Source organism: Bos mutus, chromosome 22 (genome assembly GCF_027580195.1).
Source record: "Bos mutus isolate GX-2022 chromosome 22, NWIPB_WYAK_1.1, whole genome shotgun sequence".
Lineage (NCBI taxonomy): Eukaryota > Metazoa > Chordata > Mammalia > Artiodactyla > Bovidae > Bos > Bos mutus.
The window spans coordinates 33,017,206-33,044,614 of NC_091638.1; the positions used below are offsets into that span (position 1 = coordinate 33,017,206).

At 42.8% G+C, this 27,409-nt stretch overlaps 1 protein-coding gene across 1 annotated transcript in view; it reads left to right on the top strand.

Annotated features, from left to right (window-relative positions):
* The window catches only part of TAFA4 (TAFA chemokine like family member 4), a 125,319-nt gene that overhangs the window by 86,421 nt on the left and 11,489 nt on the right, over window positions 1-27,409 (top strand). The window contains exon 3 of the mRNA XM_070358949.1: window positions 12,564-12,719. Within this exon, the coding sequence (XP_070215050.1) occupies window positions 12,564-12,719 (156 nt within the window). The remainder of the gene's footprint in view (window positions 1-12,563; window positions 12,720-27,409) is intronic.

Below are 27,409 nucleotides of genomic sequence, written 5' to 3' on the forward strand. Positions count from 1 at the left end.
CTTTCTTCTCCGCCTTCAATCTTTCCCACCATCTTTTCCAGTGAGTCAGCTCTTCACATCAGGTGGCCAAAGTATTGGAGTTTCAGGTTCACCATCAGTCCTTCCAATGAACACCCAGGACTAATCTTTTTTAGGTTGGACTGGTTGGATCTCCTTGCAGTTCAAGGGACTCTCAAGAGTCTTCTCTAACACCACAGTTCAAAAACATTAATTTCTCGGTGCTCAGCTTTCTTTATAGTCCAACTCTCATGTCCATTCATGACTACTGGAAAAGGTGCATCTCAGTGTAACATGTGAAAGTATATGTTACTAATTAAAGAAGCTTTTATATTGTGTAATAATTAATCTGGGAGCTTTTAGTTTGTATATATAAATAATCAGAAATACTACATGTGAAATATATATTAATCTAATATTGAGATCCTCTCAGAGCGCTTATTCTGTGCTGCTTATCGCCTTCTCTGTATATGTGTCTTCTAGGTGATGGTATTCTTAACAAAGAATGACAAAGAGATAATAGCCTTGATTAAGTGTAATGGGAAAGTCTTTAGAATATGTGTATTGTTGAGTAGTGAAAGAAGAAAATTTTTGGTAAGATGAATTAAAATTGCTGAGTATGGGAAGTTTGTAGATACTCTAAAAATTAAGGAAAGCAACTGAGTTGTGTTGAGTTAGAACATATTATTCTTTTGACTTTTAATCTGTTATTAAAAATTATATTTATAATATCTATTATAATAGGATAGTAATAGTTTTCTCCCCAAAAATGGTATTGCATTTTTTGAGTACAGGAAGAAGGTCTTGAGGGGGGAAAGAACAAGCAGGTGAGAAATAATTCTTTGACTGGAGTAGATACGACTTCATACAGGGAAGAATTGTTACATAGTGTAATGTGTAATTTTTTATTTTATTATTGCCTTCTGCTGTATAATGATAAATGTCTATGAAACCATTCAGGAGCTTCCCTCATTTCTCTATGAGCTTCTCTTTGGTCCTTTGACACTTCAGTCAATCTCTCTCTTTTTTAAAAATATATTTATTTGTTTGTCTGTGCCGGGTCTTAGCTGTGGCACACGGATCTTCAGTTGCAGCGTGCAAACTCTTAGTTGTGGGATCTAGTTCTCTGTGGGAACTTACCTGTGGGATCTAGTTCCCTGATGAGGGATTGAGGATCGAACCCTGGCCCCCTGCATTGGGAGCACAGAGTCTTAACCACTGGGCCACCAGGAAAGTCCCAGCCACTCCCTTCTGAGAAGTCTTTCCAGGTGACTTTCTCCTCTTGACCTAAATCTGCCGTATTCTCAGTAAAGTGGCTTTGAGTAGTATTCAGGCAGCTATACTGAATGGCTTTATGAGATTCTTCAGCATTTGTAATACTCACGTCATGGGATGTTTTTGGACCATCACCAAGGGGTTGCTCTGAGACTTGGCGGTACAGTTCCTGCTGTTGAACGGGGACTAGATTTGTGTGACCCGGCATAGTTTTTTAACTGATGATGTCAGTGAATAGTCATACAGCAGTGAACACAGGTTCCATATAGAACATCCGGCACAATGGTGACACCCAGAAAACTGGGATAAGGAAGGTTATAAGTGAGCTGTGTGTGCTTCTGTCAAATGCCCACCTCTTCACATAGGTTGCGCCCATAACCTCCTACCTGCTCAGACATCTCTATAGCAGTTTTCTGTATCCAATTTTCTCTAAGAGAACCTAGGCAGCATATTACAAAACAGAGACATTACTTTGCCAACAAAGGTCCATCTAGTCAAGGCTGTGGTTTTTCCAGTAGTCATGTATGGATGTGAGAGTTGAACTATAAAGAAAGCTGAGCGTTGAAGAATTGATGCTTTTGAACTGTGGTGGTGGAGAACTCGAGAGTCCCTTGGACTGCAAGAAGATCCAACCAGTCCATCCTAAAGGAGATCAGTCCTGAGTATTCATTGGAAGGACTGATGTTGAAGCTGAAACTCCAATACTTGGGCCGCCTGATGCGAAGAGCTGATTTATTTGAAAAGACCCCGATGTGGGAAAAGATTGAAGGTGGGAGAAGGGGATGACAGAGGATGAATTGGCATCACCGATTCAATGGAAACAAGTTTGAGTAAACTCCGGGAGTTGGTGATGGACAGGGAGGCCTGGCGTGCTGCAGCCCATGGGGTCACAAGGAGTTGGACACGACTGAGCGACTGAACTGAACTGATACATATTTGTTGTAAACTCTCTTACCTAAAGATTGCTAATGTCTCTATACCGTATACATTCTTATTTTTCTTCTGCCTTTCACAGCACAATTTCTAGCTGTAATTACTGTTTCCAGTTTCTCACTTTACGTGTTTTCTTGAAACCTGTTCCAATCATGATTTGCCGCCACTGTTCTTCTGATACTTTTCTTGTGAAGGCCACCAGTGGCTTTAATCCTGTAATGTCCAGGGGTCCTCATCTTACTTCAGTTCACAGCTGCATTTAACACGATCACTCCCTTATCCTTGAAATCTTTGTCCCCTGGGCTGCCAGAATACCCCTCATTCATCCTTGGTTCTCGTTTTAGGCCGCTGGTCACCCCTTTTCTTCCAAATTTGTGCCATTAAAGTGATCCTTAAAAAAAATTCTTGAGGTCCAATTATTTCCTTGGGGGTTTGACCCAGTCTGATGGCTTTAAATACCATCCACATATTCTAATGATGGACAGACTTAAACCAACCTTCTCTCTTAATCTTCAGACTCAAGTCTCACACCTAACCACCTAGTTGATGTTCCTCAGTTAGGTATCTAACCAGCACCTAAAACCAAGTAAACTCCTGGTTTGCCCTCATTTCTTGGAGGATCATCCCTACCCTTCTCGTTCATGGCAGCAGCCTCAGCGTCTGCTTTGAGTCCTCTCTTCTGCTCACACCGTACGTGTAACCCCTCAGCACATCCCATCGCCTCTACCTTCTAACTGTATCCAGAACCCCACCTTTCCTTATGTCACCACTACCGCCACCTGCTCCAAGCCATCGCCACCTCTCCCTGGACTGTGGTGACAGGAGCTGCGTCCCTGCTCCCAGCCTGTTCCTCTTCAGTCTGCGCTCATCACAGTAGATCCTTTACAGAGGTTTGTCATAGCAGGTCACTCCAAGTTCACACTTCCCAGGGGCTCTGAGTCATATTGTAACTAAAGCCCAAGCCCCCACCATGACCCACGAGGTGCTGGGGAAGCTGCCCACTCAGTCTGCATTATCTTTCGGCATCACTGCCTATGAATCTACCCTTCTCTCACACAGCACCAGGTGTCAGGGCCTCTTGCCCTCAGATAATCTGCAAGTGTTCTTCTCTCCTCTACTTCAATGTCACACTGACATGTTAGGTTCTTGGGTGCTCCCTATTTTAAATTCCATGTCTGTTGCTTTGTGTTTCTTTCATCACCAGAATCTGAGAGGTCGTTTGTCCTGTCTTGGTCACTGTTATGTTTCCATGTGTCTGGCACAGAGCAAGTGTTCAACAAATAGTTATTGAATAAATATGTAAACAAAAACCCAAAGTCATTTATTCAACATCTATGGTGTTTGAAGTAGCTCATGATACCATTAAGCACTTTAATTGAAACTTCAGAACCATCTTGTGTGATAGATAACAGACTAGCTGTGTATTCAGAAAAATGAGGTTGAATTACTGAGTTGAATTCCCCAAGTCTGGAAGTTGGCATTCCAGTTCAGTAATTCTGACTCCAAGTCCAGCGCTCTCTCCTTGGTTACCTTCAGGGAAGAAATCTGTTTCCGCCTTGGGAGAATCGTCAGATACTGCCATTCGTTATCTCTACTTGCTGAGGCCAGAAGCATCTCTCTTCTTTACTACTGTCTGCTCAACCCCAGCAGAGGCCTGGAGCATAGCAGGAGCCCAGGGGATACTTGTCTGCACAACGAAATTATGACTTTTGTCCAGCTGATGGTCCCATGGCTACCATAGGCTTAATGTCCATAGTCTCAGGTATCTCGTTTGGACAGAGAGTGATGTTGGGTCCAGGACTGGGGAAGAAAGTTGAGAGTTTAGATGGGAAGCACAACTAGGCGTAGTGAGCTTGTTTCCCAAAGGCAAGTGGCGCGCCACGGCCTCGTTCTCTGCTTTCATTTCATGAAGTCTTGTTTTCAGCCTTCTGTTTGCTGTGTTCTGGTCCCATGGAGGGGGAGGATGAGAATACTGTAGAGAAAACCCTGCTCAAATCAAAGCAACACTTGCTAAGATCACTGGAGTGTGGTGCTCCCCTCTGAGGGTGTATTTTCCTGTGCTGGGCTGGAGGAGGAAGCGGGGAAAGGATTTAAACAAAACCAAAAGGATGCAAGGGAAATAAGAGCATCAAGAAACTCACCCTAATCGGACGCCTTCTGTCTCTCTATCAGCTTTCAGTTAGCTTCAGCCAATCAAAGTAGAACTTTTATTGCAAATGAGGTTTTGTATTTTATCCCTTTTATCCTGGGAAGACCCTGCACTGGGACAAATATGTATTTATTTACCCTGCTGTCAACTTTTCTTAAAAACATATTTAATAAGAAAAACAGATACGTATTTAAGCAGATAACGTTAATCTATCCTCTGTAGCAATCCCAAAGCAATGAATTTTTCTCGTAAGGATTGTCATAACTCTTTTAATGGTGTATACATAAATTATTCAGGTGAGTGAGAAGCCAGGCATATTAGATTTTACAATTCTGCCAGTATGTTATGTCACCTTTTTGGAAAAGAGCGTATACAACCTGATTGCAAATTCAGAAGTGTGGAAAGGAATAAGAAGGTGAGATGATTTGAGAGAGTAGCACTGAAATGTATATATTACCATATGTAAAATACATAGCCCATGGGAATTTGCTGTATAACACAGGGAGCCCAAAGCCTGTGCTCTGTCACAACCTAGGGGGCGGGAGGGGGTGGGAGGTTTTAGAAGGAGGGGACATATGTATACCTATGGCTGATTCATGTTTGTATGTGGCAGAAGCTATCACAATATTGCACAGTAATTATCCTCCAATTAAAGAAAAAGTAAAAACAAATAATGTTTCAAGTTTCCCCAGTTTAAATATATGCCTCTAAGCGCACTGAGAATAGTGTCTGGTACATAGTACACTGTATGAAAGTGTTGGTTAAATAAATAGAAATAATACACTTCCATCCACCTATCAGAGAAGAAGCTTGGAAGGGAAATGGCTCAGAAACTGACAAGGATTAATGGCATTAAAAGGATAGTGATTTTCTTTTCTTCCCCCTTCTTTGGCCAGTTTCTGTCCAGTGAACCTGGCTCCACTTCTGGATAACTCATCCGTCCATCCTCCACTCCACACCTTGAAGCTCTAAAGTAAACCTCACATGAGAAATTTCAGCACAACTTCTCACTTACTGCATAGCCCTTATGTTGTCATATGTATGTAGCTGTAGTTTTCAAGACAGTTCCCCGACCAAAATGTTCCTTGCTGTTTAAGAGAGAAGATGCATGTTTGTTTTAAGTGAATTTATCTGAAGTGGCCAATTCCTGGTACTAAGCTTATTGAACAAGGCATCCCTCTTCTATGTCTTTATAGAGAGCTAAGCCACTCGTTTCTTGTCTGCTTTCTACTCTCATTGTTTTCCTGTCTAGCAACACTATACTTCATAGATAGATGTATGATGTTTATGATGGTTACATTTATATGTCAGCTTGACTGGTGGGGTGCCTGGCCAAGCATTATTCTGGGTGTTTCTGGGACGGTGTTTTGGATAAGATGATCATTTGAATTTATAGGTTAATCTTTAGACTCAGTTGACCTCCCCAGAATGAGTGGGCCCCATCCAATCAGTTGAAGGCCTAAATAGAGCAAAAAGCTGTACGTTCCTCTTGAGTAAGAGAGATTTCTTCCAACCTTTCCTCTTTTTAGACGCTGACTGAAACATACGCATTTCCTGGGTCTTGAGTTTGTCCACCTTTGGACTAGAATGACACTGTGGCTCTCCCGCTTCTCCAGCTTGCTGACTCTCTCTCTAGATCTTGGGAATTGCCAGCTTCCATAATCACTTGAGTCAGTTCCTTAGGATAAATCTCTTTCTGTGTATATACAACCCGCTGCAGCGTTCTTGCCTGGAAAATCTCCTGGACCGAGGAGCTTGGCCAGCTACAGTCCATGGGGTCGCAAAAAGTCACACACGACCGAGCAGCTGAGCATACACACAGTAAAATATTAGCTACCATAGCTACTGCATTTTCTACCATCCTGTGACATCATAGACACTGTGTAGCTTTGGATCTCTCCTCTTTCCATTCTCTAGTTGTGTTAATGTGGGCAAATTAATTTCTGGACATTTTGTTAAATGTAAAATAGAAATGAAAATAGTACCTACATCATAGCATTTTTAAAGACCACATGGGACAATATTTATAGGAAGTTTACAACAGTGCTTGCAACCTGACATAGTTTATCAAGTCAGAAATGCTGTCAGTTGTGAAATACATTGCTATTTTGTGTATTTCAAAGTAGAGAAAGCAATGCCAATTATAATGGTAAGATGCTATCAGTTGTGACATCTCCTGACATGTTAAAAGATGAAAAAAAAATGTTTCTTAAAATCAATAAAGTACCAGAGTTGGTGCTATATAAATGAATAAAATCTACACCAGGCAAGCTGATTATTCAGAGACAAGACTGAATAGAAAAAAAAATCTATTTGCGTTTGTGGATGGTTATCTAAATAGCAACAAAACTCTTAGCAAACTATAATATTAATGAATGTTCACCTCACTTCTTGGCTAGTCTAGGAAGTTACTAAAGCATATTTCTTTTATTTTCTTAATGGGGTATAGAGCTGCTTTCATTATAGACTCTCTATGGCCATTTAATAAGGCATGATGGCTGTTCTAGATTTCCCCCACCAAATTCATACGTTGAAGCCCTGGGCCCCAAATGTGACTGTGTTTGGAGACAGGGTCTGTGAGGAGGCGATAAAAGTTAAATGAAGTCATAGGGTGGACCCTAATTTAATAGGGCTGGTGTCCTTAGAGAAAAGAGGAAGCAATGCTAGAGCATGCTATCTCTGCCACGCGAGGACACAGTAAGAAGGAGGGGGACTTCCCTGCGGTCCATTGGCTATGACTCTAACCTTCCAGTTCAGGGGGTGCAGGTTTCGTCCCTGGTCAGGTGAACTAAGAGCCTGCCCACATACTGTGCAGCCAAAACACTAAAGTAAGTAAATTAGTTTTTTTTTTTTTTTAAAACAGGCTGTCTAAAGCCAGGGAAAGAACTCTCACCAGGAATTGAATTGGCCAGCACCTTGATCTTGGGTGTCTAGCTTTCAGAACTCTGAGACACAAAGCCTGTTTTGAGGCCACCCAGTCTGGGTTAGTGTGTCATGGCAGCTGACGGGGAGGGTGGTCACTGAGAGAGGACTGGCCACCCTTCTCCCCCCGGCCCTCAGTCGTTGCCTGTCTGGGATTGTTTGACCCGAAGGTGCTTATGTGCAATTGGAAACCAGAGAAAGACTCTTCCCGTGAGCTCTCCCCGTCCTCACTTCTCCGCTCACGTCGTGCTGAAGTTCCATGCTACTTTACCGACACTGTAATTACTCTCTATTTTTTATTTATGTACTTTCTTACAGTCACACACAACTACCTATGGGAAATAAACACTCTTCTTGTGAACATTTAATTAGGTTTATCATTTTAATTATGTCTTTCATATTGCTGTGTTCTTGTGCTGTGGATTGAAAGCTGTCTCTCATGTTGGCGGTCTGACTCTCTGGGTACTGGTTCCACTTTTACGTATTTTACAAATCAAACTTTGCCTTAGTGTTTGTTCTCACCGTTATTTGGATTTTGTTTTTCCCCGTTTAAGATGGTATGATAGGGAAGGGCCAGAAAATCATTCAGCATGATGCAGAGATTATTTTGTAGAAGGCCTGTCTTTATGGACTGAAAATCTGAAATACAGAATTTTTTGAATGAGTTTTGTTATTCGAAGCACATGCACCAAACAACAGAGACCAAGCAACACATTAACCCGTGGGACTCCTTGGGGAAACCTGTTTTAATGAGTAGATGAGATTTCTTATAATTCACAGAACAATTTATATGTAAATGGAATCTGTGAAAACCTTGAGGTGGGTGCTCTGAGGGTGCTCAAAAGCTTGCCTTTCGTTAATAATTTCTGAACACTGCCTCTGTAATCTTGTTTATATTGCTTTTTTAAAATTAGAGTGAAGCTAAGTCTTTCCATCCTAGTTATAACCAGAGTTAGTGTATTAGTTATCTATTCAGTTCAGTTCAGTTCAGTCGCTCAGTCATGTCCGACTCTTTGCGACCCCATGAATGGCAGCACACCAGGCCTCCCTGTTCATCACCAACTCCCGGAGTTCACCCAGACTCACGCCCATTGAGTCAGTGATGCCATCCAGCCATTTCATCCTCTTTCGTCCCCTTCTTCTCTTGCCCCCAATCCCTCCCAGCATCAGAGTCTTTTCCAACGAGTCAACACTTTGCATGAGGTGGCCAAAGTACTGGAGTTTCAGCTTTAGCATCATTCCTTCCAAAGAAATCCCAGGGCTGATCTCCTTCAGAATGGACTGGGTGGATCTCCTTGCAGTCCAAGGGACTCTCAAGAGTCTTCTCCAACACCACAGTTCAAAAGCATCAATTCTTCAGTGCTCAGCCTTCTTCATGGTCCAACTCTCACATACATACATGACCATAGGAAAAACCATAGCCTTGACTAGACGGACCTTTGTTGGCAAAGTAATGTCTCTGCTTTTGAATATGCTATCTAGGTTGGTCATAACTTTCCTTCCAAGGAGTAAGCGTCTTTTAATTTCATGGCTGCAGTCACCATCTGCAGTGATTTTGGAGCCCAGAAAAATAAAATTATCTATTACTGTGTAACAAATTAGCCCTGATCTTAGATGCTTGAAACAATGTACAGTTGACCCTTGAACAACACAGGCTTGAAGTGTGCAGGTCCACTGTCCTCTGATTTTCTTTAATAAATATGCACCATGGTGCCACATGACCTGTGGTTGGTTGAATTTGTGGATGTGTAACTGTAGGTAAGGAGCGCCAACCGTAAGTTATACTCAGATTTTCGATTGTCTGTGGGAGTTGGCGCTTCTAACTCCTGCGTTGTTCACAGGTCAACTGGATATTATTTTACTCACTCCTGCGACTGCTGGCAGCAGACTCTAACTCCTGGCCACAAGACGCTCAGAGCTGCATGCAGCACGGCTTCCTCAAACCACTGCTCCTGGTGTTTGCTGTTGGTATTGGCACCCAGACCAGTGCTGGTGCAGCATCAGAGGAAATATACCTAGAAGCTCACTTACAGGGTTTCGTGGCAAGAGATTTCAGTTTCTTTATAAGAGCCGCTTATGCCATGGTTTCCCGAGAGTGAGTGATCCAAAGGGCACAGGAAGAGTGGCCACCTGCTTGTGGAAGTGCCATATTATGACAGCAGGCTATTGGTCACGGAGACCCACCCTGGTACCATGTGGGAAGGGACTGCACAAACGTGTGGACTGGAGGAGGCAGGGCTGACTGGGGATCACCGTAGATGGTGGTTGCCACAGCTGACATGACCTTGAACAGAATGACAGAGTCATTGAGTAGAATCATTCCCTCAGGGTCACTCATGAGAATAGGTTCAGCTACTATTAACCTCGGCTTCCCTGGTGGCTCAGATGGTAAAGAATCCGCCTGCAATGCAGGAGACCTGGGTTCAATCCCTGGATTGGGAAGATCCCCTGGAGGAGGGCATGGCAACCTGCTCCAGTATTCTTGGCCTGGGGGAAATCCCATGGACAGAGAAGCCTGGTGGGCCACAGTCCACGGGGTCGCAAAGAGTCAGACACGACTGAGTGACTGAGCGCACACACATTATTAACCTAAGTTCTCTCTTTGCTCTCCTCGCTCCTGATACTCTTCCAGTAAATCCTCTTTGAATTAAGTGAGCTCAGATCAGTTTCCGTTGTTAAAACAGAAGAGTTCTAACGGATAAAATGAACTCCAAAGTAAATTAAACTGCTTTTTGTTTGTTACAGGACTATGGAAGTCAGGTTTCTCATTATTGGTGTCAGGAGATACAAATAGAGAATTGTGGATAGAGTAGTGAGAACCTGTGGTGCTAGGTTGGAATTGGAGATATTGGTGTGAACTTACGCTGTACACACACACGCGCACACACACTCCTAGATCGATCTATCCTCTCAGCCCCAAATCACTCCCTGGTAGCAATGAATAAACCTTTGTGCCAAGACCTTGGTTTCTAAATCTGATGCCCCACTAAAAACAATCAGGTCTCCTTTGAGAAAAATGATGACGGCAGGGAAAATAAAGGGTGAGTCTGGCACATCTTTGAGTCTCCATTTGCGCCAGAAAGTTAGAAAGAACTCAAAGAGTAATGGGGATATGTCAAAAATGACAGAGCTGCCAGTGTGAAGGGTCTCCTCCTGTCTAGATCTGAGAGAATTTGAACATTAACATAGAATCAATTTTGCAACCATCATGTTAATAACTGGTTCAGACGGAAACCATCGATGGATGCTAAAAATAGGCGGTGAAAGTCTGATGAAGAAGGGGGTGTTGCCATCGTTTCAATATATGTCCCCTTAAAATGCATATCAATTACAAAGGGCAAAATAATACCTTTAGAGATGGAGAAACATGGTAGACACCACCTTAGGCATGTAATTAACAGGCACCGCACCAGTAGTGGAGTAAATGGATAATCTGCCAAAGTGCATTGCCTGACTCTCATCGGGAGGAAACACCAGACAAATCCAAAGTGAGGAACATTCTACACAGTAACTGACATGTATTCTTTAAAAATGTCAAAGTTGTGGAAGATAAAGCCTGAGCAATAGTTCTGACAAAAGAAGACTAAAGAAAAGTGAACTGAATATAATGCAGGATCCAGCATTAGATCCTGAGGGAGAAGGAAAACTGCTCTGAAGGACAGTCTTTGGGAAATTACTTCAGCCACCTGATGTGGAGAGCTGACTCATTTGAAAAGATCCTGATGCTGGGAATGATTGAAGGCTGGGAGGAGAAGTGACGACAGAGGATGAGATGGCTGGATGGCATCACCGACTCAATGGACATGAGTTTCAGTAAGCTCTGGGAGTTGGTGATGGACAGGGAGGCCTGGCATGCTGCAGCCCATGGAGTCGCAAAGAGTTGGACACGACTGAGCAACTGAACTGAACTGAGGATTGTCAATTATGTAATAGCTTTATGTTAACGTTCATTGTCCTGAATTTGTTAATTATGTCAGAGAGTTAATTAATTATTCTTGGGAAATACACAGTATTTAGGGGTGAAGGAATGTCATGTCTTCGACTTACTCTTAAATGGCTCAGAAAAAATATATGAAAGAAAGTGAATGATGAAGCAAATGGGGTCACATGTTAATGATTAGGATATCTTGGTGAAAGATCTTCTATCGGTTTGCTATTGCTCCTCTGACAAATGACCATAAATTTAGTGGCTTGTTTCTATGAGAAGACTGGCACAGTTTGGCTGGTTTCTCTGGGTTAAATTCAAGGTGTCGACAGGAGAGCATTCCTTTATGGGGTCCCGAAGGAAGAATCTGTTTCCAAGCACATCCATGTTTTTGGCAGAATTCAGCTCCTTGTAGTTGTAGGACTGAGGTCTCCATTTCCTTGACTCTTGGCCCCTCTGCCTTCAAGCCACCAAGACGTGCTTTGGAGCCCGTCTCATATTTTCAACCTGACTTCCCCTTCTGATTCTCTCTCTCTGCTTTGAAGGGCTCACATGATGACATTAGCTCTACATAGGTAACCGAGGATAATCTCCCTCTCTGAAACTCAACCAATTAATAATCTTAATTACAGCTGCAAAATCTCGCTGCCATGTAAATAACATAACATAGCCATGGGTGTCAGAGAAGGCAATGGCAACCCACTCCAGTACTCTTGCCTGGAAAATCCCATGGATGGAGGAGCCTGGTGGGCTGCAGTCCATGGGGTTGCTAGGAATCAGACATGACTGAGCGACTTCACTTTCACTTTTCACTTTCATGCATTGGAGAAGGAAATGGCAACCCACTCCAGTGTTCTTGCCTGGAGAATCCTGGGAATGGGGGAGCCTGGTGGGCTGCAGTCCATGGGGTTGCTAGGAATCAGACATGACTGAGTGACTTCACGTTCACTTTTCACTTTCATGCACTGGAGAAGGAAATGGCAACCCACTCCAGTGTTCTTGCCTGGAGAATCCCAGGGACAGCGGAGCCTGGTGGGCTGCTGTCTATGGGGTCGCACAGAGTCAGACACGACTGAAGTGACTTAGCAGCAGCAGCAGCAGCAGCAGCCATGGGTGTGATACCAGGGGACTAAAGGTCCCAGAAGCCAAATTTCTGTCTGCTGCAAGTTCATAGGAGTTCATGCCACTATTCTTGTTACCTTTATCTAAGTTTAAGGTTACATCAAAACAAAAAACTTACATAGATTCATGGATACAGTACATGGAATTGGAAAGCTGTAGTCGTGGCGTCATTGATCCTCTTGGTAGTTCCGTTTCTTCCTAACAGTACTGGGTCTGTTTTGTTCCCCTCTTACCCACCAGGTCACCACCAAATCAAGCAAGGGACCTGTGAGGTGGTTGCAGTGCACAGGTGCTGTAACAAGAACCGCATAGAGGAGCGATCCCAGACGGTCAAGTGTTCTTGCTTCCCAGGACAGGTTGCTGGCACGACTCGGGCTCAGCCCTCTTGTGTTGAAGGTAAGACCGTTACAGTCAGTTTCCCTAATGTTGCCCAAGGACCTAACACTGTAAGAACCTTCTTGCTTTATTGTCTTTGCAACTCCAAAGAAAAGTAGGTCAACTACGTCCGTGTCACTTTAAAAATGAACATAAAGGGACTTCCCTGGTGGTACAGTGGTTAAGAATCTGCCTGCCAGTGTAGGGGTCACAGGTTTGATTCCTGGCCTGGGAGGATTCCCTAGGATCCCCCAACTAAGCCCATATGCCACCAGCTACTGAGCCTGTGCTCTAGAGCGCATGCCCCACAGCAAGAAGCCGGTGTGCATTGCAACTAGAGGAGGCCTGTGGGTAGCAGTGAAGATATAGTGTGGCGAAAAATAAAATTAAATAAAAGTGAGCATAAATGTAACCCTACAAATTTCTTGATGAGTAAGGCATTAATGATGTCTCTCAAAAGGTACCAACGAGGACTTCTCTTACTAGACAACTAGGAAGATATGCTTTGATTTCTTCTTGCCTGGCTGTCTCTTCAAATATCATCCAATGGAGCAGTCACCTCCCCAGACATGCTCTTCCTGCTCTCAAATGCTGCTCAAAAAATTTAGCAACCTGGTTTTCTCAGCTCCTCTTTAATGTTACAGATGAATACTCTATTTTTTTTTCTAGTTTACTATTTGTGAGACATCTTTGGAGCAGGTTCCCTGAGAATAGTCTGGGATCATGTATCATTTATTTGTTGTTTCCACATCCCCCAGCTGAGTACTGTGCCAGTAGTTTAGAAAAATGAATGAGGATTGATGGTTGTAGATGGAGGCCTGGGACTGATTCCTTTTGATGCCCCTGGCTCCTTCCAGCAGACACCTTGTTAGACACAAGTGTCAGTCCCCAGGGGAACACACACAGGAGGTAAGTCTTGTAGCTGTTTCTCTACAGCGGCGTGGAACCTGTGAAAATGAACACTTCCCGTCTTACCAGATGCATCTCTAAAGGTAAGTGGTTAAAACATACACACCCATTCTTATCTCTGAAATTATACAGTTGACAACAATAGCTGACTTACATGTGCCAACTCCCCTGCCAAAGGCAGACACAGATTTATAGGTTGTATAGCGTACTTGTGTGGTATGCATGCCTGTGGTCTATGTCAGCACGATCTTAGCCACCTTTCAAGCTGGAAGGTGAACGTGAAATGTTTCCCAACTACAATTCCTCACCAGAAACCCTGGAGGTCAGGTGAGTCGCCAAATGCAGATTTCATCAGATTTTCTCAAGATAAAAAAGTACATATACCATCAGCTAACAGTCCTGAAGTCTTCTTCAGTTGCACCCCATAATCACAGATACTAATATTTATGCAGCGAAATATATGAATATTTATGCAGGATGGGATAAGACAAGATGAAGAGCCTCATGTTAATTCAAGTCAGGTATTGCTACCATCATAAAGAAATTCTTGCCATTTTCAGAGCTTTTTGGATTTGGGGATTAAAGATAAAGAATTGTAGACCTAAGTTAAAAAAAAGAATGAGGAGCTTTAACATTTAAAAAAAAAAGGCTAATTTTGGCTCTCCAGCTGGAACAGTTTGTTGTTGTCGTCGTTGCTATTCTTTAGTCACTCAGTCGTGTCCGACTCTTTGCGACCCCATGGACTGCAGCACCCCGGGCTTCCCTGTCCTTTGCCATCTCCCAGAGCTTGCTCAAACTCATGGCCATCGAGTTGGTGATGCCATCCAACCATCTCATTCTCTGTCATCCCTTTCTCCTCCTGACTTCAATCTTTCCCAGCATCAGGGTGTCTTCTAATGAGTCAGCCCTTCGCATCAGGTGGCCAAAGTATTGGAACTTTAGCTTTAGCATCAGTCCTTCCAGTGAATATTCAGGACTGATTTCCTTTAGGATTGATGGGTTTGATCGCCTTGCAGTCCAAGAAACTCTCAAGAGACTTCTCCAACACCATAGTTGAAAAGCATCAATTCTTCTGTGCCCAGTCTTCTTTATGGCTCAACTTTCACCTCCATACATGACTACTGGAAAAAGCATAGCTTTGACCATATGGACCTTTGTCAGCAAAGTAATATCTCTGCTTTTTAATACACTGTTTAGGTTGGTTAAAGCTTTTCTTCCAAGGAGCAAGCATATTTTAATTTCATGGCTGTAGTTGCCATGTGCAATGATTTTGGAGCCCAAGAAAATAAAGTCTGTCACTGTTTCCATTGTTTCCTTATCTGTTTGCCATGAAGTGATTGGACTGGATCCCATGATCTTTGTTTTTTGAACATTGAGTTTTAAACCAGCTTTTTCAGTCTCCTCTTTTACCTTCAAGAGGCTCCTTTGTTCTTCACTTTCTGCCATTAGGGTGCTGTCATCCGCATATCTGAGGTTATTGATATTTCTCCCAGCAATCTTGATTCCAGCTGTGCTTCATCCAGTCTGGCATTTCACATGATGTATTCTACACATAAGTTAAATAAGCAGGGTGACAATATACAGCCTTGACGTGCTCCTTTCCTGATTTAGAACCAGTTCGTTGTTCCATGTCCAGTCCAGTTCTGACTGTTGCTTCTTGACCTGCATACAGGCTTCTCAGGAGGCAGGTAAGGTGGTCTGGCATTCCCATCACTGTAACAGTTTTCCACGGTTTGTTGTGATCCACACAGTCAAAGGCTTTAGCATAGCCAGTGAAGTAGAAGTAGGTGTTTTTCTGGAATTCTCTTGGTTTTTCTATGATCCAATGGATGTTGGCAATTTGATCTCTGGTTCCTCTGCCTTTTCTAAATCCGGCTTGAACATCTGAAAATTCTCATTTCATGTGCTGTTGAAACGTAGCTTAGAGAATTTGGAGCATTACTTTGCTAGCTTGTGAGATGAGTGCAATTGTGCGGTAGTTTGAACGTTCTCTGGCATTGCCTTTCTTTGGGATTGGGATGAAAACTGACCTTTTCCAGTCCTGTGGCCACTGTTGAGTTTTCCAAATTTGCTGGCATATTGAGTCCAGCAGTTCTGCCCAGCACCTCCTGTACAGTGTTAAGAACAGTTTAATATATGTATTTTCTCCATTATTGAGCCCAAATCATACTCTGTCTCCTTGTCCTCAGATCAGTTTGCTTTTCTGTATTCGGCTGTCCCCTCCACAGTCTAAGGGCCTTGTCATATTTTGCGGAGCTAACCATCTTAGTGTTCCAGCATTCACCCAGTAGCCAGAATGATCTTTCTATGGAAATAGGGCTTGTCACGTCACTCTCATATTTATCAATAAAACCTTACTTCAGCAACTTTCTGCCGTCTTTAAAATGAAATCTAAAGTCCTTACCCTGTTGGTGTGGCTGATGAAACCCTGCATAATCTGGTTTTGTCTTTTTTTCTTTGTTTTTCTTTCAACTCCTGTACCCTAGCCACACTGGAGTCTTCTCTGTTCCCTTTCATCTCTGCACTTCACCCATCTGTATCCATACTTGAATCTTTGCCTTTGTCCCCTCAAAACACATTTGTCCAGTTGATGCCTTTTCTTTCAAATCTATATGTTCTGTATCTCACCATACTTCCAGTTCCTGACATGGATATCATTTTGTTGTAAAAACTTGCTGAATGTTTGTCTTCACATTAGTCTACAAGTTGCTTGAAGATGGGAACGGGATCTTTTATTTATATCTTTCCGCATTGGCTGATGCTTGGTGAGTGTTAGCATAGCAGAGAATTATTTCATCTTCACTAATCACAGATTCATTTGGAAAAGTAACAGCAGTGTTTGCTTGCCTCTGTAGATTTTTAATTTTTTAATAAAAGTCATGTAGATTTTTATCATTTTTGTTGAATTATTATGATAGTAATAATAGTTGAGAGTATTGTGATAGTTTTAAATGATCAACATAGTGATTCAACACTGATATACATTACACAGTGATCACCATGGTAAGTCTAGTAACTATCTGTTGCCATACAAAATTATTAAAGTATTACTGATTGTACTCCCCATGCTGTATATTATATCCCCATGGCTTAATTTATAACTGGAAGTTTGTACCTCCTAATTCTCTTCACCTGTTTTGTCCAGCTTCCCATACTTCTCCCCTCTGGAGACCACCAGTTTTTTTTTTTTTTTCCTGTATCTTTGAAATTTTTTCTGTTTTGTTTGTTCTTTATTTTGTTTTATAGATTCCACATACAAGTGAAATTGTATGTTGTTTTTTCTTTATCTGACTTATTTCACTTCACATAATACCCTTTAGATACATTCATGTTGTTGCAAATGACAGAGTTTCATTCTTTTTATGGCTGAGTAATATTCCGTTGTGTGTATAGGGACTTCCCTCATGGCTCAGTGGTAAAGAATCCACCTGCCAACGCAGGAGACGTGGGTTCAATCCCCGGCTCAGGAAGATCCCCTGGAGGAGGGCATGGCAGTCCACTCCAGTATTCCTGCCAGGATAACCCCACAGACAGAGCAGCATGGTGGGCTGCAGTCCATGGCATTGCAAAGAGCTGGACACAACTGAGCGTGCGTGCATGTGTACACACACACACACATACACACATCTATATCTCACATCTTCTTTATCCATACATTGGCTATTGTAAATAATACTGCAATGAACATAGGGGTGCATATTTCTTTTCCAATAATCTGCCAGGGATTATCCTGGCAGGAATACTGGAGTGGACTGCCATGCCCTCCTCCAGGGGATCTTCCTGAGCCGGGATTGAACCCACGTCTCCTGCGTTGGCAGGTGGATTCTTTACCACTGAGCCATGAGGGAAGTCCCTATACACACAACGGAATATTACTCAGCCATAAAAAGAATGAAACTCTGTCATTTGCAACAACATGAATGTATCTAAAGGGTATTATGTGAAGTGAAATAAGTCAGATAAAGAAAAAACAACATACAATTTCACTTGTATGTGGAATCTATAAAACAAAATAAAGAACAAACAAAACAGAAAAAATTTCAAATTTTTTATTCTTTGGATGAATAGCCAGAAATGGGATAGCTGGATCATATGGTAGTTCTAATATTAGTATTTTGAGGAATCTCAATATTTTCCACAGTGGCTGCACCAGATTAAATTCCCACCAGTGGTATATGAGGTTGACTTATCCCATGTGGGATCATTTTCTGAACTTTTCTTTCTGATAGTTTATTACTAGTTTATAGAAATACAATATACTTATGTATATTGATTTTTGTATCCTGCAACTTTACTGAATCCCTTGATCAGTTTTAAGTTTTTTGGTGGTGTCTTTAAGGTTTTTTAAAAATATGTACTATTGTAACATCTGCAAACAGTGACAGTTTTGCTTCTTTCTTTCTAATCTGGATAACTTTTATTTCTTTTTCATAGGAGTGAGACTTCAATACTGCATTGAATAGAAGTGGTGATAGGGATCCTTGTCTTGTTCCTGATCTTGGAGGAGAAGCTCTCAGCTTTTCACCTTTGAGTGTGATGCTGCCTGTGGTCTCTTGTCTGTGGCTTTTATTACATGAGGTGCCTTCCTCTATACTCACTTTGTTGTGAGCTTTTAAGCAACTGGATGTTGAATTTTGTCAAGTGCTTTTTCTTTATCTGTTGAGATGATCGTGCAGTTTTCTCCTTTATTTTGTAAATGTGGTATATCACGTTGATTGATTTGCAGATATTGAATCACCCTAAAATTCCTGGAATAAGTCCCACTGAACCATGGCATGTGGTCCTTTTAGGGTTTCTCTGGTGCTCAGTTGGTAAAGAATCTGCCTGCCAATGCAGGAGACCCATGTTTGATCCCCAGGTCAGGAAGATCCCCTGGAAAAGGAAATGGCAGCCCACTCCAGTATTCTCTGGAGAATCCCATGGACAGGGGAGCCTAGCAGGCTATAGTCCATAGGGTTGCAGGGAGTTGGACATGACTGAGTGACTGAACCGCTACCATGGTCCTTTTAATGTATATTGTTGAATTAGGCTGGCTAATATTTTGTTGAGATTTTTTGCATCTATGTTCACTACGTACACTGGCCAGTAATTTTCTTTTTTTTTTTGGTAGAGTCTTGGTCTTAACTTTTGGTCTGTAGTTTTAGTATAAGGATAATGAGTTTGGAAACATTCTTTCCTCTTTAAATGTTTGGAATAATATGAAAAGAATTAACTCTTCTTTAAGTGTTTTATAGAATTCATCTGTGAAGCCATCTGATCCTGGACTTTGTTGTGAGTTTTTTGATTACTGATTCCATTTCAATACTAGTAATCAATTTATCCACATTTTCTATTTCTTCTTGATTGTCTTGGAAGGACATGTTTCTAGATTTCTTTGAGGTTGTTCAGTTTGCTGGGATATAATTATCTGTACTAATCGCTTACTATTCTTTGTGCTTCTGTGGTGTTGGTTGTAACTTCTCTTTCATTTCTGATTTTATTTATTTGGGCCCTTTCTCTTTTTTTGCTTGATGAGTCTGGCTAAAGGTTAATCAATTTTGTTTATCTTTTCAGAGAACCAGCTCTTAGTTTTGTCGATCTTTTCTATTTTCTCTTTAGTCTCTGTTTCATTTGTTTCTGCTCTAATATTTCTTTCTTATGCTGACTTTGGGCTGTGTTTGTTGTTCTTCTAATTTCTTTAGATGGTAAGTTAGGTTGTTTCACGTTTTTCTTGTTTCTTGAGGTAGGCCTGTATCATTATGACTTCCGCCTTAGAACTACATTTCCTGTATCCTATAGATTTTGGAAAATTGTATTTTATTTTTATTTTTGAGATGTTTTCTGATTTCCTCTTTGATTTCTTCATTGACTCATTGGTGTTGTTTTTTTTTTTTTTTTTTAGTAACATGTTATTCAGTCGCCTCATCTTTGTTTTCTCCAGGTTTCTTCTTGCGATTTGATTTCTTGTTTCATACTTGTGTGGTTGGTAAAGATGCTTGATTTCAGTCATCTTAAATTTATTGAGACTTGTTTTATGGCAATAATGTGATCTATCCTAGAAAATGTTCCATGACACTTGAAATGTATGTGCTTTTTCTGTTGTTTTTAAAATGATTTTTATTGGAGTGTAGTTAATAGCATTGTGTTTCAGGTATACAGCAAAGTGATTCAGTTACACATATGCATGTATCTATTGTTTTCCAAAGTCTTTTCCTATTTAGATTATTACAGAATACTGAGCAGAGTTCCAGGCCACTGTATAATAGGTCCTTGTTGGTTATCTATTTTAATACAGCAGTGTGTAATTTTCAGTTTTACCTCAATAAAAAAGTTCTGAACTTATATATATAACATGTCATTATATATTAAATATGACACACATATGTATATATAATCATTTTAAAATGACCTCATGGTTTGGGAAATATGCTTGTAACAAATATATTTACAGATAAAAGAAAAATATAGCAGTGTGTACATGTGAATCCCAGACTCCCAATCTATAGGTTCACCCCTGGGAACCATTAAGTTCTTTCTCTAATAAGTTAATAAATACATTAATTATCATTTTTAAAAAAGATTCCATATAGAGGTGATATTATATGATACTTGTCTTTCTCTTTCTGACTTTATTTGATATTCTCCAGTACCATCTAGTTCAGTTCAGTTCAGTCGCTCAGTCATGTCCGACTCTTTGCGACCCCATGAATTGCAGCACGCCAGGCCTCCCTGTCCATCACCAGCTCCTGGAGTTCACTCAAACTCACGTCCATCGAGTCAGTGATGCCATCCAGCCATCTCATCCTCTGTCATCCCCTTCTCCTCCTGCCCCCAATCGCTCCCAGCATCAGGGTCTTTTCCAGTGAGTCAACTCTTCACATGAGGTAGCCAAAGTATTGGAGTTTCAGCTTCAGCATCAGTCCCTCCAATGAACACCCAGGACTGATCTCCTTTAGAATGGACTGGTTGTATCGCCTTGCAGTCCAAGGGACTCTCAAGAGTCTTCTCCAACACCACAGTTCAAAAGCATCAATTCATCAGTGCTCAGCTTTCTTTATAGTCCAACTCTCACATCCATACATGACCACTGGAAAAACCATAGCCTTGACTAGATGGACCTTTGTTGGCAAAGTAATATCTCTGCTTTTCAATATGCCATATTGTCCACCCTGCTTATTTAACTTCTATGCAGAGAACATCATGAGAAATGCTGGGCTGGAAGAAGCACAAGCTGGAATCAAGATTGCTGGGAGAAATATCAATAACCTCAGATATGCAGATGACACCACCCTTATGGCAGAAAGTGAAGAGGAACTAAAAAGCCTCTTGATGAAAGTGAAAGAGGAGAGTGAAAAAGTTGGCTTAAAGCTCCACATTCAGAAAACTAAGATCATGGCATCTGGTCCTATCAGTTCATGGCAAATAGATGGAGAAATAGTGGAAACAGTGGCTGACTTTATTTTTCTGGGCTCCAAAATCACTGCAGATGGTGATTGCAGCCATGAAATTAAAAGACACTTACTCCTTGGAAGGAAAGTTGTGACCAACCTAGATAGCATATTGAAAAGCAGAGATATTACTTTGCCAGTACCATCCATGTTGCTGTAAATAGCATTATTTTTCTGTAAATGTTGCTGTAAATAGCATTGTTTTTCTTTTTAATGGCTGAGTCATATTCCATTGTGTATATATACAGCATCTTCATTATCCATTCATCTATCGATAGCCATTTAGATTGCTTCCCTGTCTTGGCTGATGTAAACAGTGCTGGAGTGAAACTTGGAGTGCATTTATATTTGTGAATTACTGTTTTCTGTGGATATTTGTCCAGGAGTGGGAGTGCTAGATCATATGCTAGCTCAATTGTTAGTTTTTAAGGAAACTTTATACTGTTCTCCGTAGTGGCTATACCAATTTACATCGTCACTAAGAGTGTAGGAAGAGGATTCTCTTTCTTCCACAACCTCCCCAGCATTTATTCTTTGTGGGCTTTTCGATGATGACCACTCTGACCAGTGCAAGGTGACACCTTGTGTAGATTTTCAGATGGTTGATAATGAGCCATGTGGAGCATCTTGTGCTTTAAAATAAGCATATGTTAAACTGGCCTCTTCAGATTGGCTTCCTTATGGTCTGACCTGTTTTGAATTCATGATTTCAATTACCTACCTACTCCAGGACATTTCTTGAGGAGATAAATGGCCTCATTTCTTGAGGCCTTGTGTATATGCTGCTGCTGCTGCTGCTAAGTCGCTTTAGTCGTGTCCGACTCTGTGCGACCCCATAGACGGCAGCCCACTAGGCTCCTCTGTCTCTGGGATTCTCCAGGCAAGAATACTGGAGTGGGTTGCCATTTCCTTCTCCAGTGCATGAAAGTGAAAAGTGAAAGTGAAGTCGCTAAGTCGTGCCCAACTCTTAGTGCCCATAAGCTGCGATTTTAAAGTTGTTGTTATGGAAAATGTCCACAAGGCGGCAGCACTTTTTATTATTAATTTAGTTTGGCTGTGCCCGGTCTTTGTCACTGCATTGGCTTTTCTCTAGTTGCAGAGAGCGGGGACTACTCTCGTTTGTGGTGCTTGGATTTCTCACTGTGGTGGTTTTTCTTGTTGCAGACCACAGGCTCTAGAGTGCAGGCTTGGTAGCCGTGGCGCTCGGGCCCAGTTGCTCCACGGCATGTGGTATCTTCCCAGACCAGGGATCAGACTTGTGTCCCCTATATTGGCGGGCAGATTCCTATCTACTGTACCCCCAGGGAAATTCTTGGCAGCACTTCCTGATGCTCCAGTCGGGTTCCTTGGGCAAACAGAACTCTAGAGAAAGTCATGTTCCTGGCTTGTTATAGAGTACGCTGTGCCAGGGCTCCTGTCTCATGACTTCTTCCCCCGCTACCCTCCACCACCCATACAGATCCTAAGCCTTGTCAGAACTGTGATGCTGAGGGTGCTGTAGGTGGGGGGACTCTGAGGAAGGAGATAGCTGGTGGGAATCCCAGCTCCGGGAGACTTGGAGACCAGGTGACTTTTTAGAGCTCTTCTGGCCCAGAGGGTCCACTGTTCTTTGGGTGTACTGGGTTTGGTTGAGCTGTAGGAGGGCCTGCCTGGATCTGGAGAAGGGGTTCCCATCCACAGGGCTTCCCTGGTGGCTAAGATGGTAAAGAATTTGCCTGCAGTGCTGGAGACCCGGGTTCGATCCCTGGGTTTGGAACATCCCCTGGAGGAGGGCATGGCAACCCACTCCAGTATTCTTGCCTGGAAAATCCCATGGTCAGAGGAGCCTGGTGGGCTACAGTCCATGGGGTGGCAAAGAGTCAGACACGACTGAGCACCTAACACTTTCACTTTCCACAGGGGACCAGGCATGCCAGGTTTAAGGGGGCTCATTTGCTGGCACATCCCTCCCCAGGCCCCTCAGCTCCACCCGAGTCCAGCCTTGGGACCCAAGGCAGCTCAGGCTTCAGGGATGTGACACCAGGCCAGGTACCCGAGGCCTGAGGGGAATACTGATGGCATTTAAAAAATCTTTTTAATGTCTATTGGAATATAGTTGATTTATAATCTTGTGTTTGAGTGTACAGCAACTTGATTCAGTGATACATAGACGTCTATCTATTCTTCTTTGTTTTCCTGTTTAGGTTATTACAGTGTTCTGTCGAGTTGCCTGTGCTACACAGTAGGTCCTCGTTGATTAACTTGTTTATACATATTAATGGATATATGTTCATCCCAGCCTCCTCATTTATCCCTCCCTCTGCTCCACCTTTTCTGTTTGGTAACACTAAGTTTGTTTTTAAGGTGTGGGTCACTGTTTTTCCTTTGCAAATGAGTTCATTTGCATTGATTTTTAGATGCTACCCGTAAGTGATCTTGTAGGCTATTTGTCGTTCTCTGACTTCCTTCACTTAATACGGTCATCTCTAGATCCATCTATGTTGCTGGCAGTGGCCTTATTTCTTCCTTTTTTTAATGGCTGAGTCATATTCCATTGTAACTGTACCGCATCTTCTTTGTCATCCATCTGTCCATGGACATACTGGCTGCTTCCCCGTCGTGGCTATTGTAACTAGTGCTGCGGTGAATGTTGGCACGCAAGCATCTTTTCCAGTTTTTCTCTGCCTTTAGGCCCAAGGGTAGAATGACTAGATCGTGTGATAGCTCTGTTTTTATTTTTTTAAGGAACCTCCATACTGTTCTCCATTGTGACTCGTACCAACTCACACTCCAAAAAAACAGAATGGGAAGGCTCCCTTGCTCCATGTGCTCTCTGGCATTTACTGTTTTAGACTTTATGATGATGGCCATTGTGACTGGTAAGGGGGATACCTCATTGTGGTTTTGATTTGCAGTTCTCTAATGATGAGCCACATGGAGCATCTTTCCGTGTGCTTAAAAAAAAAAAGGTATGTCAAATTGACCTCTTGAAATTGGCTTCTTGAAGGTCTGCCTTGTGAATTCTTTTTCAGTTATCTACTTCAGGACATTACTTGAGGGCAGGTGTCCTTTACATCTGCGAATAGTGAATTTGAAGTGTCCTAAGTCCTGGTTTTCAATTTGTTGTTTCAGGAGAAGTCCATAAGACGGCAGCCCTTTCTCTGGCCCCACTTAGGTTCCTCAGGCAACCAGAGCCCCAGAGAAAATCTGTTCCAGAGTTGTCTCATGACTTCTTCCCCCTTAACCTGCACTCCCCACAGAAATCCCAAGCCCTCCCCTAACTGTGATGCTGAGTGTGCTATGGTACTTAGGTGGGAGGACTGCCAGGAAGGAGGCTGCTGGTGGGAAGCCCACCACTGGGGTTGTTGGAGGACAGGAGACTTCTTTAAGATCCCAGCCCAAAGGGTCAGCATCGTTTGAAAGCTCTGGGTTTGCTTGAGCGGTAGGAGGGCGCATCTGGATATGGAGATCAGGGTCCCATCCACAGGGACCAGGCACTTCAGGTTTAAGGGGGCTTATTTACTGGCACATCCTCCCCAGCTCCAACCCAGTCCAGCCTTGGGACTCAGGGTGGCTCAGGCTCCAAGGATGTGACTCCAGGCCAGGGGTCCAAGGCCTGTGTTGTTGGCATTTATCTTTTTAATTTTTGTTTCATATTGGAGTAACATTGACACACAATGTTGTGTTTCTTTTCAGTTTGCATCAACCTGGTTCAGTTACACATATGCATGTATCAATTCTTCTTCAGATTCTTTGCCCATACATCTTACTGCAGTGTGTTAAGTGGAGTTCCGTCTGCTATACAATAGGTCCTGGTTGATTTTCTAGTTGAAATATATTACTGTGTTTATGTTAATTTCAATCTCCTAATTTGTTTTCCTGCCACCCCATCTTGCCCCTTTGGCAACCGTTCGTTTTTTATGTCTGTGATTCTGTTTCTGTTTTGCAAATGAGTGCATGTGTATCGATTTTGAGGTTGCAGGCATCAGTGATACCATGGCCATTTTGTCATTCTTGGTCTGACTTCCTTCACTAAGGATGATTATACCCAGATCTACCCATGTTGCTGGAATAGGCATCGTTTTCATTCAGTTTTATTCCTGAGGAATATTCCCCTGTATATATGTCCCACCTCTTCTTTATCTGTTAATCTCTGGATGGAGATTCTCATTGTTTCCACCCCTTGGCTTTTGCCAGCAGTGCTGCAGTGAACATTTACGTGTGTGTGCCAATTCCAGTTGTGGTTTTTGTTTCCATATGGGCCTAGGAGTGGTCATGTGGTGCTTCTTTGCTTAGCTTATTAAGGACCCTCCATACTGTTCTCCATCGTGGCTGTTATCAATTTTCATTCCCAAAACGAGTGCATAGGAGGGTTCCCTTTTCTCCATGCTTTCTCTGGCGTTTATTATTTGTAGATTTTTGATGTTGGTCATCCTGACTAGTGGCAGATGATACCTCGTTGTAGTTTTGATTTCAGTTCTGTAATAATGAGCCATGTGGAGCATCTTTTCATGTGCTTAAAAAAAAAAAAGCTGTGTTAAATTTATCTCTTGAAATTGCCTTCGTGAAAGTCCTCCATGTTTTGAATTCTTTTTCGATTACCTACCCCAGGACATTTCTTGAGAGCAGGCGTGCTTTACAGCCCCATAAACCTTGTAAATATGAAGTGCCAGAAACACTGGGTTTAAAGTTGTTAATACAGGAAATGTCCACAAGGCGGCAGCACTTCTCCATGCCCCACCCCGGTTCTTCTGGCAACCAGAGCCCTGGAGAAGTGTTCCTGGCTTGCAGATTAGAGAGGAGTGTGCCAGGGCTCAGGTCCCATATGTCTTCCGCCTTACCCTGCACCCCCCAGACACCGGAATCACCGGCGTGGGCCGCGTGCACCTTCCTTTTAGGGCTGAGTCTCTACTGCTGCAGACACAATGGGGGCAGGGCTGATGCCCTGGCTGGCTGGTTGTGTGGCTTGGCCAGGACTGTTTATGGCACGTCCTGGGTATGAAACTGGTCTCTGGGACAACCGGCTGTGAGGCTTGATCATGACTCTTGTGAGAGTGCGGTTGTGCGGAGTTCCCCTTATGGGAGCTGGTTTGCAGGGGCACCTGGCGCTGAGGTGGCCCACCAGGGAAGGGTGGATCTCCTTGGGAGGGACTGACCCCAGCGGGGCGGGGCACAGTGTTAGCGCGGTAGATGGGGCTGCAGAAATGCCGCACAGCGGCACTGGGCCAGCTAGGTAAAAAGAGGGTTCAAGAAAATAGCCCCTGTCAGCACTTCTGTCCCTGGAGGTGATACCAGAGGCTTGCCTCTCTGGTACTCGTCCTAAACGTAGTCCCTGAATTTCCTTCCCGTGTGACAGGGGCACTTTCCAAGCTGCTGCCTGTGTTCTGGGACTTGGAATAAGTGAGTTTGTGTGTGAATCCTTCAAGAGCGGAGTGTCAGTTGTCTGTGTTCCCCCAGCTCTCCTCGCCCTGAGTCCCGCTGGTTTTCAAGGCCGTTCTAAGAGCTCACCTTGCTAGTGCAGGACCCCTGGGCTGGGCCACCCGACGTGGGGCCCGTCCGCCCGCTCCTGGGCTGGGGGCTTCCCGGTCGTGACGTCCCTCCCCACCCCGGGTCCCGCACCAGGGGTGTGGGTTCTGACTGCACCGCGCCCGTGCCCCTCCTACCTGTTTGGACGTGACGTTTTCTTTATAGACTTACTTGCAGAAAGCCTGTTCTCCCAGCCTTCAGGTCATTCTCAGAAACAGTTGCTCTGTATCTGTTTGTGGTTTTGGTGTCTCCAGGGTAGGAGATGAACTCATGTTCTTCCTACTCTGCCATTTTATCCAGACCAAACATGACCTCTGTAGACTTTCCACGTCTACAGGAAGTCATGAATCATTACATAAACTGTGTTCATACTCTGTCTGGTTTGGGAAATTTGAATATAAAAATCTTGTATGTCTAAATCATGTGTTACAATTCGGAAAGCACTTTTATTGGGGAACTACAAAGTACAGTAGTTCCCATTAGCATCTGTCTCTTAGTAAAGGAAATGCTAATCCCTTACCATAAACTAGCTTGTTTTACATTTGATATGTGGGAAAATCCTTTTTGGCCTCTACTCTCTGGGTAACTACATTTCTCTGTTCGGTCAATATATATACTTGTGTATTTCAAACAGGTCTGCAGAAAATGTGGTCGATCTTGGTATGAATGTGTATTACACAAACGGATAGGATATCCCAGTGGCTATTTCTTAACTCAGTGTGCATTATTCCTGTTAGTACTACGTTGTGGAGATCTTTGTGTCCTAGTACCTGTTGACCTGTTTCCTTTTTAATTGCTCTACAGCATTCCTTCATATGGGCAGGTTGTAATTATTTAGCTGTTCTTCTACTGAAAGGCATTTTGGTTCCG